This window comes from Dendropsophus ebraccatus, chromosome 5, assembly GCF_027789765.1.
Source record: "Dendropsophus ebraccatus isolate aDenEbr1 chromosome 5, aDenEbr1.pat, whole genome shotgun sequence".
Taxonomy (NCBI): domain Eukaryota; kingdom Metazoa; phylum Chordata; class Amphibia; order Anura; family Hylidae; genus Dendropsophus; species Dendropsophus ebraccatus.
The window spans coordinates 93087923-93101467 of record NC_091458.1 but is presented as its reverse complement, the minus strand read 5'-3'; the positions used below and the strand labels follow the sequence as shown (position 1 = coordinate 93101467).

Below are 13545 nucleotides of genomic sequence, written 5' to 3'. Positions count from 1 at the left end.
ACTCCGTAGCTAGCTAATGGAGGCCAAGTGAAGGCGATCTCCAGGAACAGTGTCCCTCCCTGCACAGGTGCCCCCTGAAATCACCTTCACTTTGATGTAGACCACTCCCCGGTGTCTTCAGAAGCAGTGTCCACTGAAGACTGAGCCACTCCACAGAGCCTCTCTCATAGGCTATCTGACCGCTTGGACACCGCATGCCGAGGTTCCATAATGAAGGCGGGCCTAAGCTCCGCCTTATGCTCCCCCCAGCATCCTTTCTTTCAGTAAAGTTATTTTTTCTCATGTTTCTGATCTTTCCACCAACTGACTTTTTCTATTTAAAAAAAAAAAAAACACACTACCCCTCTGAACCTTATTTAGTCCTTTAACATATTTAAAAGGTGTCGATCATGTCCCCCCCTTTCCCTTCAGAAGGGAGGAATAATGTAGTTGGAAGAAAGATATCAAGGTAGAATTAGTGATTGATGACAGATTGGTAATGGATCATTTCCCTTGCATTGGTTTTAATAAATCCCCTCCAATTGATGTATAGCCTCACATGTTCAGCTTCTTACCCCTAACCTTACCAAGTGCATAAAAAAAAAAAAAAACACACCACCACAGACAGAGATGCCATGATCATTTTATAATTGATGTAATGTAAAAAAAAAAAAAATCTAGATACCAGAATTTGTTACATACTGTTTGCATGGTGGTTTCGTCTTTATTTTACATAGTTATCGTGATAAACATATGTATAGCTTTACAGTATACCTGAATAAAGAGCATTAAATGCCTGGCACACCATTGTTGATATACAGGTTTTGCTACTGCCTGAATAAACTTCTATAATGTCTACATGAGTTATGTAATCTCTTTTTTTATACATAGAGTAAATGCAAAAAAAAAAAAGTAAAAGCAGAAGTATTCAAACATGGAGGGACTATTACCATTAAGGTGGAAAACGTGATGTGACTGTCCCTTTATTATAAAACTGATTGCTCTTAAAATAAAGCCGTTTATTTGTCATAGATATAAACTGCTCTGCGCTGTGACAGTCGCTTACAGTGGAAACCGCTCCATATGCTGCGCCATTATGAGGTTATATGAAATTTAAAAGGCTGAATTCTTGCGAATCCTGATTTGGCGGCAAAATGGCGGCCTCCACTGAGTACACAGCTGGCGGGATGTAATTATTTGTAACCAATAAATAAACTGACTTATTTGCATGGATTAAGGCATTGATAACCTAAACATAAAAATGTTAAAATGTGCCAGCTGTAAAATCCTGCTCTTCTGTTTAAAATACCCAACTAGGCATGCAAAAATCATACCCATCCAAATACCTCACACTGAAGCACACGGGTGAATTGGCAGATAAATACACAGATTAACAGATGCCTTACATTAACAAATAACATGCGCTAGGAGAAAAAAAACAAACATAAAAATCATACACAGTTCTAAATATCCCCACTTATAAGACTTCTGTATAAAAAAACCTTTTTAGTTATGGGCTTGATTTTAGAAAATACTGTAATCTGGTGGAAACATGACTGGGATCCAGTTTTCTGTAAAAGACGCACAATGATTCCATCCAAGCAACTTCATCAGCTGTGTAAGAAGACAAAAAGAAAAGATACGTCATAAATAGAGATGAGTCCATCCGAACCCGATCGTTGGGTATTTGATTAGCGGGGGCTGCTGAACTTGGATAAAGCTCTAAGGTTGTCTGGAAAACATGGATACAGCCAATGACTATATCCATGTTTTCCACATAGCCTTAGGGCTTTATCCAAGTTCAGCAGCCACCGCTTATCAAATGCCGGAAGTTTGGGTTCGGATGGACTCGAGCATGCTCCAGGTTCGCTCATCTCTAGTCATAAACATCAACTGCATGAGAAAGATAACCTGAAGTATAAAGGGTGTTACAAGGTATGCACTCAGAATGCAAAGCATCCATACCTTCTGGATGGATCTACCATTATAAGGCTAGATTCACACTGGACGTATACGCAGCAGATTTTACACTGCGAGTTTGCAGCAAAATCCGCTGTGGATACCTCTCTTGCCACTTCCAATGTGATTACATACTCCCAGTGGGATTGTCATCCCGCTGCGAGTATGTAACTCCCGGCCACATTAATCCCCGCCACTGGGATGATACATGACCTGTTTCACGATCCGGCCGCATCTGAGGCTCCCAGTCCCTGTAGGTCCTGCACAGCCATCACAGATCGGTTGCGCGGAAGCTCCGGGAGCCTCAGATGCGACCGTAATGTATCATGTATCATAAAAGGGCCAAACATTTTACAGAGAAAAAAACATACAAAATTGTGATGGGAAATGTAGACTTAACCCACCTGGACACAGTTTTTCCAGTTCTCCTTAGTTGGCTTTTCCTCTACAAGCTTTGTAGCCGATTTTACACCTCGCCCGTATAATTTATTCGCCAAAGCATGTTTATAGACAAACGGCAACACCTTTCCCAGAGATAAAACCAGAACATTTTATTTTGAGAACAGTTTGGTTCCATTAAATCACAGAGAACAAAGACAAGAAAAGTTAACAGGAGTGGTAAAGTCAATAGACCAGTGTCACGGCTATGCTACAGAATCACTAGTAGTTATTTATGCAAGAAAAATAAAATAAGAACAAGACTGCGCGCATACACACACGCACAGCCTGCTGCAGCCATGTCGCGCACACGCACAGCCTGCTGCAGCCATGTCGCGCACACGCACAGCCTGCTGCAGCCATGTCGCGCACACGCACAGCCTGCTGCAGCCATGTCGCGCACACGCACAGCCTGCTGCAGCCATGTCGCGCACACGCACAGCCTGCTGCAGCCATGTCGCGCACACGCACAGCCTGCTGCAGCCATGTCGCGCACACGCACAGCCTGCTGCAGCCATAACACACACACAGCCTGCTGCAGCCATAGCACACACAAACACAGCCTTGTGCAGCCATAGCGCGCACACACACATACAGCCTGCTGCAGCCATAGCATGCATGCACACACACACACACCTGCAGCCATAGAACACTGAAGAAAAAAAACACATTGAGGACAGAGGTTACTGCTCACTACTTATGCCTTCTCCTCCTCCTTTATATTACACAGGATATCTTCATATTACACTGCTGTTCATGTACAGTCATCCAGCATCCAGGAAGAGAACAGCATAGGCCCGCCCCCCACACAATGGACTCTTCCAGCTCAGAAACAAGCTGCCAAATAGTGACCGACAACTTTTTCCCGACCACCCTTTTTTTAAAGCTGGAGTCAGAGTCGGTACATTTTTTCCGACTCCAGCCAAAAGTAGCTCCGACTCCACGACTCCGAAGCCCTGATCAGAACTGCAGCAAAATCATAAGTGTGCAAACATAGTTCTATTCCAAGTAATGTTATCCCTATGGTGAGTTTGTCTCTGGTAATAGTGAAGCAGGTCTGTATGGCAGTGTGTTCTTAAAGTAGAATTTCACTTTTTAGCTTGCACAAAGCACGCTCTTCCACACTCCCAAGGTCATACGCCCAGGTAACTTTGAAGCAGAGACCAACACTGTCATTTATAGGTTTGGTAAAGCTAATGCAATGGATTTACAAAATAAGGCTGCATTCTCACGTTTCGTGTTCCGCACGAAACATGGACGTGGAATGCCTGTAACGGACTCTCCCCCGCCTGGGCAGCATCTGTACAGTTCCCCCGCTCCCAGCAATTAATTGCAGATGCTCCCCGGGCGGGGGAGAGTTTGTTACAGGCATTCAACGTCAGTGTTCCGTGCGGAACACAGAACTTAAGAATTCAGCCTTACTAGTCTTTTTATTTGTACAATATTTAGTCTTAACATATTTTACAGACAAAGCCACCACACTTTTACTTACCTTTGAGTCATATACATCAGCCCACTTAGTCACTTCCCAGTAAGTTTCATTCAAGGCTTCTAAAGCGGCCTCAAGATCATCTTCTCTTCCATCAGCATCACAAGCAGCAGCCCCCTCCTTAGACTGCAAGTGGAGAACTTTATCTGCATAGGCAACCCCTTTTCTACACATGGCATCAATTAGAGTATTTTTCTGCTTGTCCATATCACTGGAAAATGGGGGGGAAAGAAAATGTATTCTCAGTCGAAAAAAAAAGCTAATTTGGCTCTGGATTACATTGAAAGCAAGTTCTGCATAGATCTATGCCATGCTCCCCTGGTGTCCTTCTCTAGTGTTGCTGGTGTCCTCCAACTTCTGAGGCGAACTAGTCTTGGGAGTGACAGCCCACACAGCCAATCACTGGCCACGGGGCTGTCCTATCTCATGGAGGCTCTGCAGTCTCTGGGGGACACCAGCTACATCAGAAGAGGACACCGGGGGAGCATGGAGAGGTAAAGATAACATGTTTATTGTTTTATATATTACATAATAACATTATATATATATATATATATATATATATATATATATATATATATATATATATATATATATATATACACACACACACACACACACACACACACAATACCAAATCACGGCACTTGCTAATCTTTGCTCTCTCTAATATTTATACATTCAGTCAACATAACGCTGCACGCGTTCCGAACTATATCAGGCTTTTTCAACAGCATTATATTCACTGAATAAAAATTAACAAGAGCAAAGAATAGTGAGTGCCAGGACTCATTTGCTATTGCTACTACGCTGCGGTGCAGGTTTTCATTTAAACACTTTACAGGCTGCTGTACTCCATTAGGTTGACTGCATTATACACAGGAACTTACTACAACATGACCAACATTACTTTAACACTTGGCTAGAGGTTTGTGATTTGCTTCTGGCAAATGTATGGGGAGAAATAGACAAATCGATAATCTCATTGTATTTTATTTATTAAAACACAGCTACAGACAAATTGATTCACCCTGCATCCTGGCCTGATCTGAGCACAAGACTCCACTCTGCCATTCAGATGCTGTATAAAATCAGCTCCTCCTCACAACTGGCATAGCCCGGAGAAGAAAAATGCCAGAATTTAACCTGTATGCTAAAATGAAAGTAAAACCTGCCCCCTGTAATACTTCGGGAACTCACTAGATTTTATTTATTAAGTCTTATAATTTCATCTACTTTCTTTTATTGCGTTTTCTATTTAAAGGGTCACTGTCGTTATAACTTTCAAAATGTAAATCAACAGTAGATGTGATATAAAGCAAGTTTGCAATTTACATTCTTTTGTTAGTTATCATGGAAAATATGGCACTTACGGTTTTCTTTTTATATCGCAAACTTGCTTTATATCACATCTACTGTTGAATTAGATTTTGAAAGTTATAACGACAGTGACACTTTAAGGTAAAGGTTGTTGCTTTGGTATCAACTAAAGGCTTATGCAACTTCTGAATTTATAATCTAAAAATTAACAATGACCAAATAAAGTCAGGAAAAAAAAACAACCCCTCCCCACTATTTTCTAATACCTGGGTCTAGAAAAAATAAGTGAAAATTGCATGATCTTAGTATAATGCTGTATATTGTGCTCTATTATTTTACATACACACAGATTTCACTAAATGTATAAAGTAGCAAACTAAATCTGTCAGCGAATTAAAAATCAGCAAATGCCATGTACACATCTGGCTACCATGGTGAAGTCAAAAAAAAAAAAAAAAAAAAAATCAGTGTTTTCTTTTATAGTATGATAAAAAGTTCAGAGTACAAACTGCACGCAAGCTGAATACCCAGGGCACAAAGTCGTGGGAATACAAAGCTTGTTCCGTATACAGAATGTTCTTTTGCATTCAGATAGCACAAAAAGGTCAATAAAACAAAATATTTACTGGTTAGGTACTTTTTAATAGTGGCTGCATCTGGTCTTGGATCAGTCTTCATGGCAAAGTAAAAGGCGAGAGCAGTCTGGTCGATTCTAGAGATGACCTCATCAGCAGCTGAAATGATGTCATTGACAAGTTTGATGCGTTCCTGAAATGAAAAGAAAAGGCACATTAGAAAAAAAAAAAAAAGATGAAAATCCCAGAGTGAAACGTTAACCAGAATTTTTGCTGGAAGTGACAAAAATTTTTTAGATGGAATTTAAGCTGGATAATAAACTTTGATAAGCTGTGAACCTATAAGCATCCAACTACTGCATCATAGGGTTTTAGGAGCATACAATGAACAATGCAAACATGCAAAACCAGAGCTGAAGGGATATTTCTATCAACAGGATTTATGAACTTATAGGGAGTGGCACCACTAGTGCTAGTATCCCAGAACCACATACACACGTAGTGGTCAATGATGACTGAATGTATACATTTAGGATTGGGAAATAAATTATATAATTACAAACACATGCATGGTAAATGTTATATGAAGCAAGTACATGCAGAATTTTCTGTTCTCATTTCAGGCTTGAAACTGGGTATGTTCCCGCTAAACACTTAAAAAAAAGTTTTATTCCAGCAAATAACTATAACAGAGTCTTGTCGCAACCTGTTATCCTGTGTAAAACTTGTAATAACAAGTGGCAAATGGGTTGGGAAAGAGTATAGATGTCCTTGTTATTGCATTTGGGGGAGTAGACCAATATGTACACAGCTTTATTAATTTAAAGCCAGTTAGGTATACAGCCCCTTCAATGATTTTTTTTTTAAAGTCTATATGGTGCCTTGGACAGATCCTGAGGTGTGCATGACTGGAATTTAAAGACCACCAAAAGATGCACCATACACTTCCACCTAAGGTCATAAACTAGGAATAAAAAATATAGAGAGAATATTCAGAACTCTAACAACAAAGTAGTAACCACATACAAATTGATGAGAAGAAAAAACACAAACATCGCAAATCACAAAAAAAAAAAAAATTAAACAGGGATGTTACAAACTGGACAAAAGCTGCAAGCGCTTGGCTTTGTTTCAGTGACTCCATTATGTAACAGCTCTGCACTTTTCAGAAAGTTCTCATGTGAATATACAACGTCAGATAGAATTTCAAAAGTATTAGTGTTTTGTCATGTGGGAAATGGGTTAGAGTGGCAATGCTTTCTTTTTCTGCTAGTACGGTCAGTATAAAGAACTTACCTTTGTTTTTCCATTACCTCTCTTCTATAGATGTGCAAAAAAACATACAATGGGTATTTAACATTACTACTGCTGCTGCTATAGAAGAGGGTAATAATGTAAATTAAGTTATGTTAATAAGGAAAACAATATTCAGAAAGTGGTTTTTGAACACCAATTTTCCCCTTTAAGATTAAAGGGGTATTCCCAATAAACTCGTCAAATCATTTTGCATATACATTCTTTTTGCAAACTTTCCTCCTGCTTTGCCTGCATTTTACCTTCTATTGGTGGCAATTGCTGTGTATATATCTACAAATTATATTATAATATATATATATATATATATATATATATATATATATATATATATATATATATATATATATATCTACAAATTATATTATAATATATATATATATATATATATATATATATATATATATATATATATATATATATATATATATATATATATATATATATATATATATCTTAGCCTGACCACTGCTTTTAGAGCGGAATGGTAGTCAGTACCCAATAACCAGCTGTCAGCTATGGTAAGAAAAGAGCGGAATATTAGGAGGAGGCAGAAATGTAGCGCTCATCAAGTTATATATTTGTTAATACAAGTATAACTTTATTACATGAGACTATCTTAACTTAGGGCCCTATTCCACAGTAACGATAACCGGCCAGATCGCCCCATTTGGCCCGATTCAGCCGATTATCGTTTGGTGAAATAGAGAGAATTTAGGGCCAGACCTAAAATCATCGTTCCCCCACCGCGTATCGCTACGGTTGAATAGCGGTGTGCGACGGGCGACCGACGCTTTGACAGGCTACAGCATCATACATTACCTGTCAGGTCTTCTCCGCGCTGTCTTCATCCCCGGGTCCTGCGCGCTCTATCTTCAGAATGGCCAGTCAGCTGACGGAGCGCTCAGCCAATCACAGGCTGGGACCGCCGCGGCCTGTGATTGGCTGAGTTTGGCCGGTCAGCTGACCGGCCATTCTGAAGATAGAGCGCGCGGGACTCGGGAATGAAGACAGCGCCGAGAAGACCCAACAGGTAATGTATGATGCTGCAAGGACATCGGTAACGATGTCCTTGCAGCCCTCGCTCAACGATCATCGGGCCGTGGAATAGGCCCAGTAAATGAGCGGCGATCTAGCAGATCGACGCTCGTTTACATCGTTGATCGGGCCCTCCTCGGCCGTGGAATAGGACCCTTACTGATCTCTCCCTACTATGCATGGGGTGCTGAGGATGATAAGTTTCTTACATACATTCTCTGCACAGTTTCCGTGCTAATGAGAGTTTAACCCTTATACTAATTAGGCAATTTGTCACACTGGGGGCGGGACTAACACCCCCAGTGGACTGATCTGCCCTAGGCTGCCCCTTTTAACCCTTTGACAACCCAGGATGCTCACGCATGCACACGTTAACCCCAGGTGTGGGGGGAAAAAAAAATACTGAAACACAAGACATATCCTATGATTGGCTTGAAATGTTTATTCTGCAGCACAATGACCCCACACAACATGAAGTCTGTCTGGGATAACATGAAGAGACAGACGTATGTGAGCAAGAATACATCCGCAGAAGATCTGTGGTTACTTCTTTAGGATTTTTGGGACAACCTCCCTGCTGAGTTCCTTTATACACGGTGTGCAAAGAACTGATGCCCGTCTGTCGGCATACTGCACTGAATACCGTTTAGAATAGATAACAGTCTGTTCTTTTTATTTCCTTTGAATTTTGTTAAATCGCTAAAAATAGACTATTAAAATTTCTATTTTTGAAATTCTTACTTTGCTTTTTTCCCCCCTACACCTCTCAAAAACGTTTGCACAGTACTGTATATATCTGACTTGTCGTTTTCTTTTTTTTTTCCCCAATTGCTCAAAAAAAAAATAATTATCACATTCCTTTATCATAAGGAAAGAGTTACAAAAATTTCAAAAATAAACACTTTCATGTTGCCCCTCCCACCCTCGAGTGGGTCACCATAACGTAAAACATAACTTACAGCCTTTTAGAAGTACCTTACCTTTTCAGAATCCAACTGGTGAAGTCTTGCCACATACAGAGGAAGATGGTTGGGAAAGGATTCTTTTAGTTCACTGAAGATTTCATTGCTTTCAAGTCTGCAATAATCAGATGATTTTTTTTATTAAACCTTAAAGCGAAACTAATCAGCAGGTTAGAAGAACCTAACTATAGAGCACATGTTTCTTATTGTCATCCTGATATTAGGAGTTTAATAGCTATAATAAAATTAGGTGTTTGGTGCACTGGGGGCGGGCAACCACCCACAGTGCACCATTCCGCCCCTGGCTCTGTTCACACATTTGTCATAACAGAAACAACCACAATGGCTTTGGTGAACAGGTCAATGGCACCTGAGTTATAACAGAATCTGCTTGGGTATCTGCATGCTGGAAATTATGTTCAGAGGAAAAACAGTGCAGCTTTCTACACCATACTCTTTATGGCAACCCAGACAGACTTGCTGGCAGAGGCATAGAACCAAGCTTATGTAGGTAGCGTGAACCTTATGACCAAGATCAATACCAGGCTCCATTCAAAAAAGTCATCTGTAACCTCAGCTGATATTAGGCTGTGTGCATGTTCCCTCCTCAACCCAAACTGCAACACCAAGAAGGACAAGCTTTATGGTTATGGTGCAGTACAAGACAGCAATGGAGGCTGGAATGTACGTCTACAGAAGTGGAGTCCCGCTCTGGTCTCGGATGCAATGATAGCTGGAGATTGGAGTGGGTAATGCAATGAAGAGGTCTGTATGAGAAAACATTACACCATTCCCTCTCCCATGATTATGGTGCTGGGTGGCATAATGATTGCTGGTCAGACCAATCAAGTCTTCATTCCAGGTACACTGAAATTATGTTGTTTAATTGATTTGTTTGTTGACCCAGCTATTTCTCAGACTGGCCCATATGATAAAAAGCTCTGTCTGCAAAAAGGAAAATGAACGCCAGGACAACCGTGGTTTACAGCAAGTTACAAGGCACAGCTCCGATAACTGTACTGCTACACGTCTGTGACCATCTCATAACCAAGATACTCTGTCTTGCACCCCAAGTATGGCACCCCAACACTGAGGCAAGAGGTATGTAACTATGAAAGGGTATTTTATGAATTAACCTGTGAATAAGGACCTATATCACTGGGTAACTCACTTTGTCATCCACTGTATCTTCAAATCCCGCAGAGCTTCAGCAAATTCCTCTTTCACATCCTTTTCTTTCTCTGCATCTTTCTCCTTATCCTTATTGCCATTCTTTGGTTTATTTGAAGATGGTATCAAGTGATAATGAACGGAAACCACATCCTGAAAGAGGACAAAACAAGCTACTTATATTAAGATGCATAGAAAACTATTACAGTGTGTATTAGGCATATTTGGGAATCAATACTGTTGACTTACAGTTTGATGGTCATGCTTAGAAATACAAGTATAGAACAGGGGCCCAAACAGTTCTTACACTATACATTGATATATAGATAGCACGTTTCTTTTTAAGCTCTGGAGTATTGTGGTCAGCATGTTTGCTTCTGATACAACATGTCTTATATCCTTCTAGGAGAACCAAGGCATAAATGTATCAAACACTTGTGTTAGACATGAATGCCAAGATAAGCCCACTGATGTCAAGACATATTAAGATACAAAACTGTGTACTTAAAACTACAAACCCAGAACCACAAAGTGATGAATGCAACTAGTCAGTAAGCGGCTGGTGGTTATAAAACTATCACTCTTTAGTTTCCACATTGGAAGTACAGTTTACTCTGTCAAGACATCAACAAGTGCAAAAAAAAAAGTTGCTTGATACAAATTGGGGATAAAAAACCTACACTTGACTATATAAACAGAAATGGCGTAACTGGCTGAAGTTATAAGTACTATGAGGAATAATGACATTTTTATATCTATTGCTCAGATACATCTGACTCTTCCGCTCTATAGACTGTAATGGAGCATAATAATCGTATTTGATTGACAGACAGTGTGAAACACACTGCTGCACCCCTTCCCCTCTCCTGTATCTCAATATCATTACAGGTCTCCGAGTGAGACCAGATGCGATAAGTATTTCTGATGAGTCCTCAGAATTTACTAGAAATCATAGTAACGTTTTAAAGAAAATGACCTACTGTACGCAGTAAGCAGAGCTAGGTTAAATATTTTTTTAAACGCCTTTTGGGTGATAGAGCAAAAGGAGCTGAAAGACTGATACATAGTTTGGATCGGAAGAGTGTCTGTAGAACTAGTAATATATTGATCTAAGGCTTATTTTAGGCTGTGTCCTCACATGCATTCACATTGCGTCACTGCATCATTTTATTGCAGTAATCAGGGCTGCGGAGTCGGAAAAAAAATGTACTGACTCCAGCTTTAAAAAAAATAATAAAAAAAATTTAAAAAAATGATACGTTTTGCTCATCAATATATATTATGAGCAACATTCTAATAGGACACCGGCCCTATTAGATAAGAGTGGTCAGGGAAAAGTTGTCGGTCACTATTTGGCAGTTTGTTTCTGAGCTGGAAGAGTCCATTGTGTGTGGGGGGAGATCTGTGCTGTTCTCTTCCTGGATGCTGGATGACTGTATATGAGCAGCAGTGTAATATGAAGATATCCTGTGTAATATAGAGGAGGAGAAGACATAAGTAGTGTAGCAGTAACCTCTGTCCTCAGTGTGGTGTTCTCTCTCTGGGAGAAGATTGTGTGTATTTCTTCAGTGTTATATGGCTGCGTGTGTGTGTGTTTGCTATGGCTGTAGCAGACTGCATCCGCAGCAGAAAATCAGCTGCGATACAGTACGTGTGAAGCTACCCTAAATGAGCAATTAATTTTTTCTTCTTTAGTAACTGTTTTTTTTTAGGGGGTGGGGAGTGGATGAAGGAAACAATATGACTTTGTCTGTTTTTGCAATACAAATCTAGGGTAGCCCTGCTGCAGTCACTGATTGGCTGAGCGGGAAAGACGGGAGCCTCACATGCAGTCACGGCGACTAGCAGGTAATGTATGCTGCGGGCGGTTAAAAGGGGCCAGGTTACATCCTCGCAGCGGAATGAAAATTCTGCTGTGGGTATGTAACCCTATTGAAATTCACACTACATGGATTCGCAGTGGATATCGCTGCAAACTCACAGCGTAGTGCAAATACAGTCAATCCATTTTTTTTATTTTTTTTTATTATACTTTTCTAACTTTTACTACTTTGGCAGTATAGAAACAAATTGTATATTTATTTATAATGTGTGATCACATTTCATGACCCATATCCCATTTTTCTATGTACACAGCTGTGTGTGGGGGTGTGTGTGGGGGGGGGGGGGGGGGGGGCTACATGGTAGACGTCAGAGCTTTCATAGGGCCCCCAGAACCCAGAAAGCGTCACTACGGTGCTTATGGAGTAACGGATAACCAGAAATAACTTAAATTCTGCAGTCATTATTTTATACTAGTGGCAGAGGTTTCTCCACTTCTGGGGGTTAAAGTGGGATTCCAGCTATCTTGTTATAACAGAGCCACTGTGATACCATAGCACAGGAGACTGAGGCTGTGTTCACAATACTTTTTCCTTTCCATTTATTCATATTTTTTAATGACCTCTGTCATTTTGGGGTCAAAAAGACGGTAGTCCTCTCCCTGTTTGGACACCAGTCATTACAATGATGGCTGTTGGTGCATTATTCTAGTTCAGGTGGACCGATTGGCCTTTGTGTGTGTCTTTAATTGAAAAGTCCATTGAATGTAATAGTAAAGACGGTAAAAACAGTGAACAGTTTAGTGTTAACAACTAAAAAGTAATGTCCATTGGTGGCAAAACACAGCCGTGAACGGACGTCAAAGAAAAAAAAAAAAGGCATCAGTTTTTTTTTTTTTTTTTTTTTTTTTTTTTTTTTACTTTGTGTGAACGTAGCCTGAGGATCCACCATTCACAGTAGATAAATGGACACCAAGACAGGTATTTTAATAGGTACTGGCTCTGGGAACCCGGCACATCTCTCATAGGAGTGTAAGATGTCACACCATGTGTTACAGTGAAAAGGGGACACCTGTGCAGGTGCTTAGATGCCTCCACGGTAATAAAACTTTTAAAAAGGAAAAGGGACACATTTTGCAGTGCAGATGAACTGCACCTAAAGAAATTACCTATACACAAAAACATACAAAGTCATAAAGTGAATCTTTCACTAAAACAGTGTTACAAGCTAGGTCATAAAACATAATGGGATGCCAGCTAAACGTATTGTGATTGGCATGAAACAAAAAAATAGTTATTTTGGTTGCATGGAACTGGAATATCACTTTAGGTTTGACTTCATCAAGTCATCTTTAGAAATCAGACAACAGAATATTGGAATATACAGAGACCTAGCTGATCCACATGCCTGCTGTCTGTGTTTCAGTGACAGATCCAGATTAACAGTATATGCACATTATGAAGTTATAATAACTAACATC

General features: G+C 40.1%; 1 protein-coding gene across 2 annotated transcripts in view; it reads right to left on the bottom strand.

The window, feature by feature from the left end:
- Positions 1-602: 602 nt before the first annotated feature.
- TPP2 (tripeptidyl peptidase 2) overlaps positions 603-13545 on the bottom strand; it is a 44564-nt gene continuing 31621 nt past the window's right edge. For both annotated transcript variants that reach the window (XM_069970731.1, XM_069970732.1), the window contains 6 exons: positions 10246-10397; positions 9093-9189; positions 5823-5953; positions 3869-4076; positions 2343-2462; positions 603-1593 (listed from right to left, as the gene is read on the bottom strand). In XM_069970731.1, coding sequence (XP_069826832.1) covers positions 1504-1593; positions 2343-2462; positions 3869-4076; positions 5823-5953; positions 9093-9189; positions 10246-10397 — 798 coding nt within the window. In that variant the 3' untranslated portion in view covers positions 603-1503. The remainder of the gene's footprint in view (positions 1594-2342; positions 2463-3868; positions 4077-5822; positions 5954-9092; positions 9190-10245; positions 10398-13545) is intronic.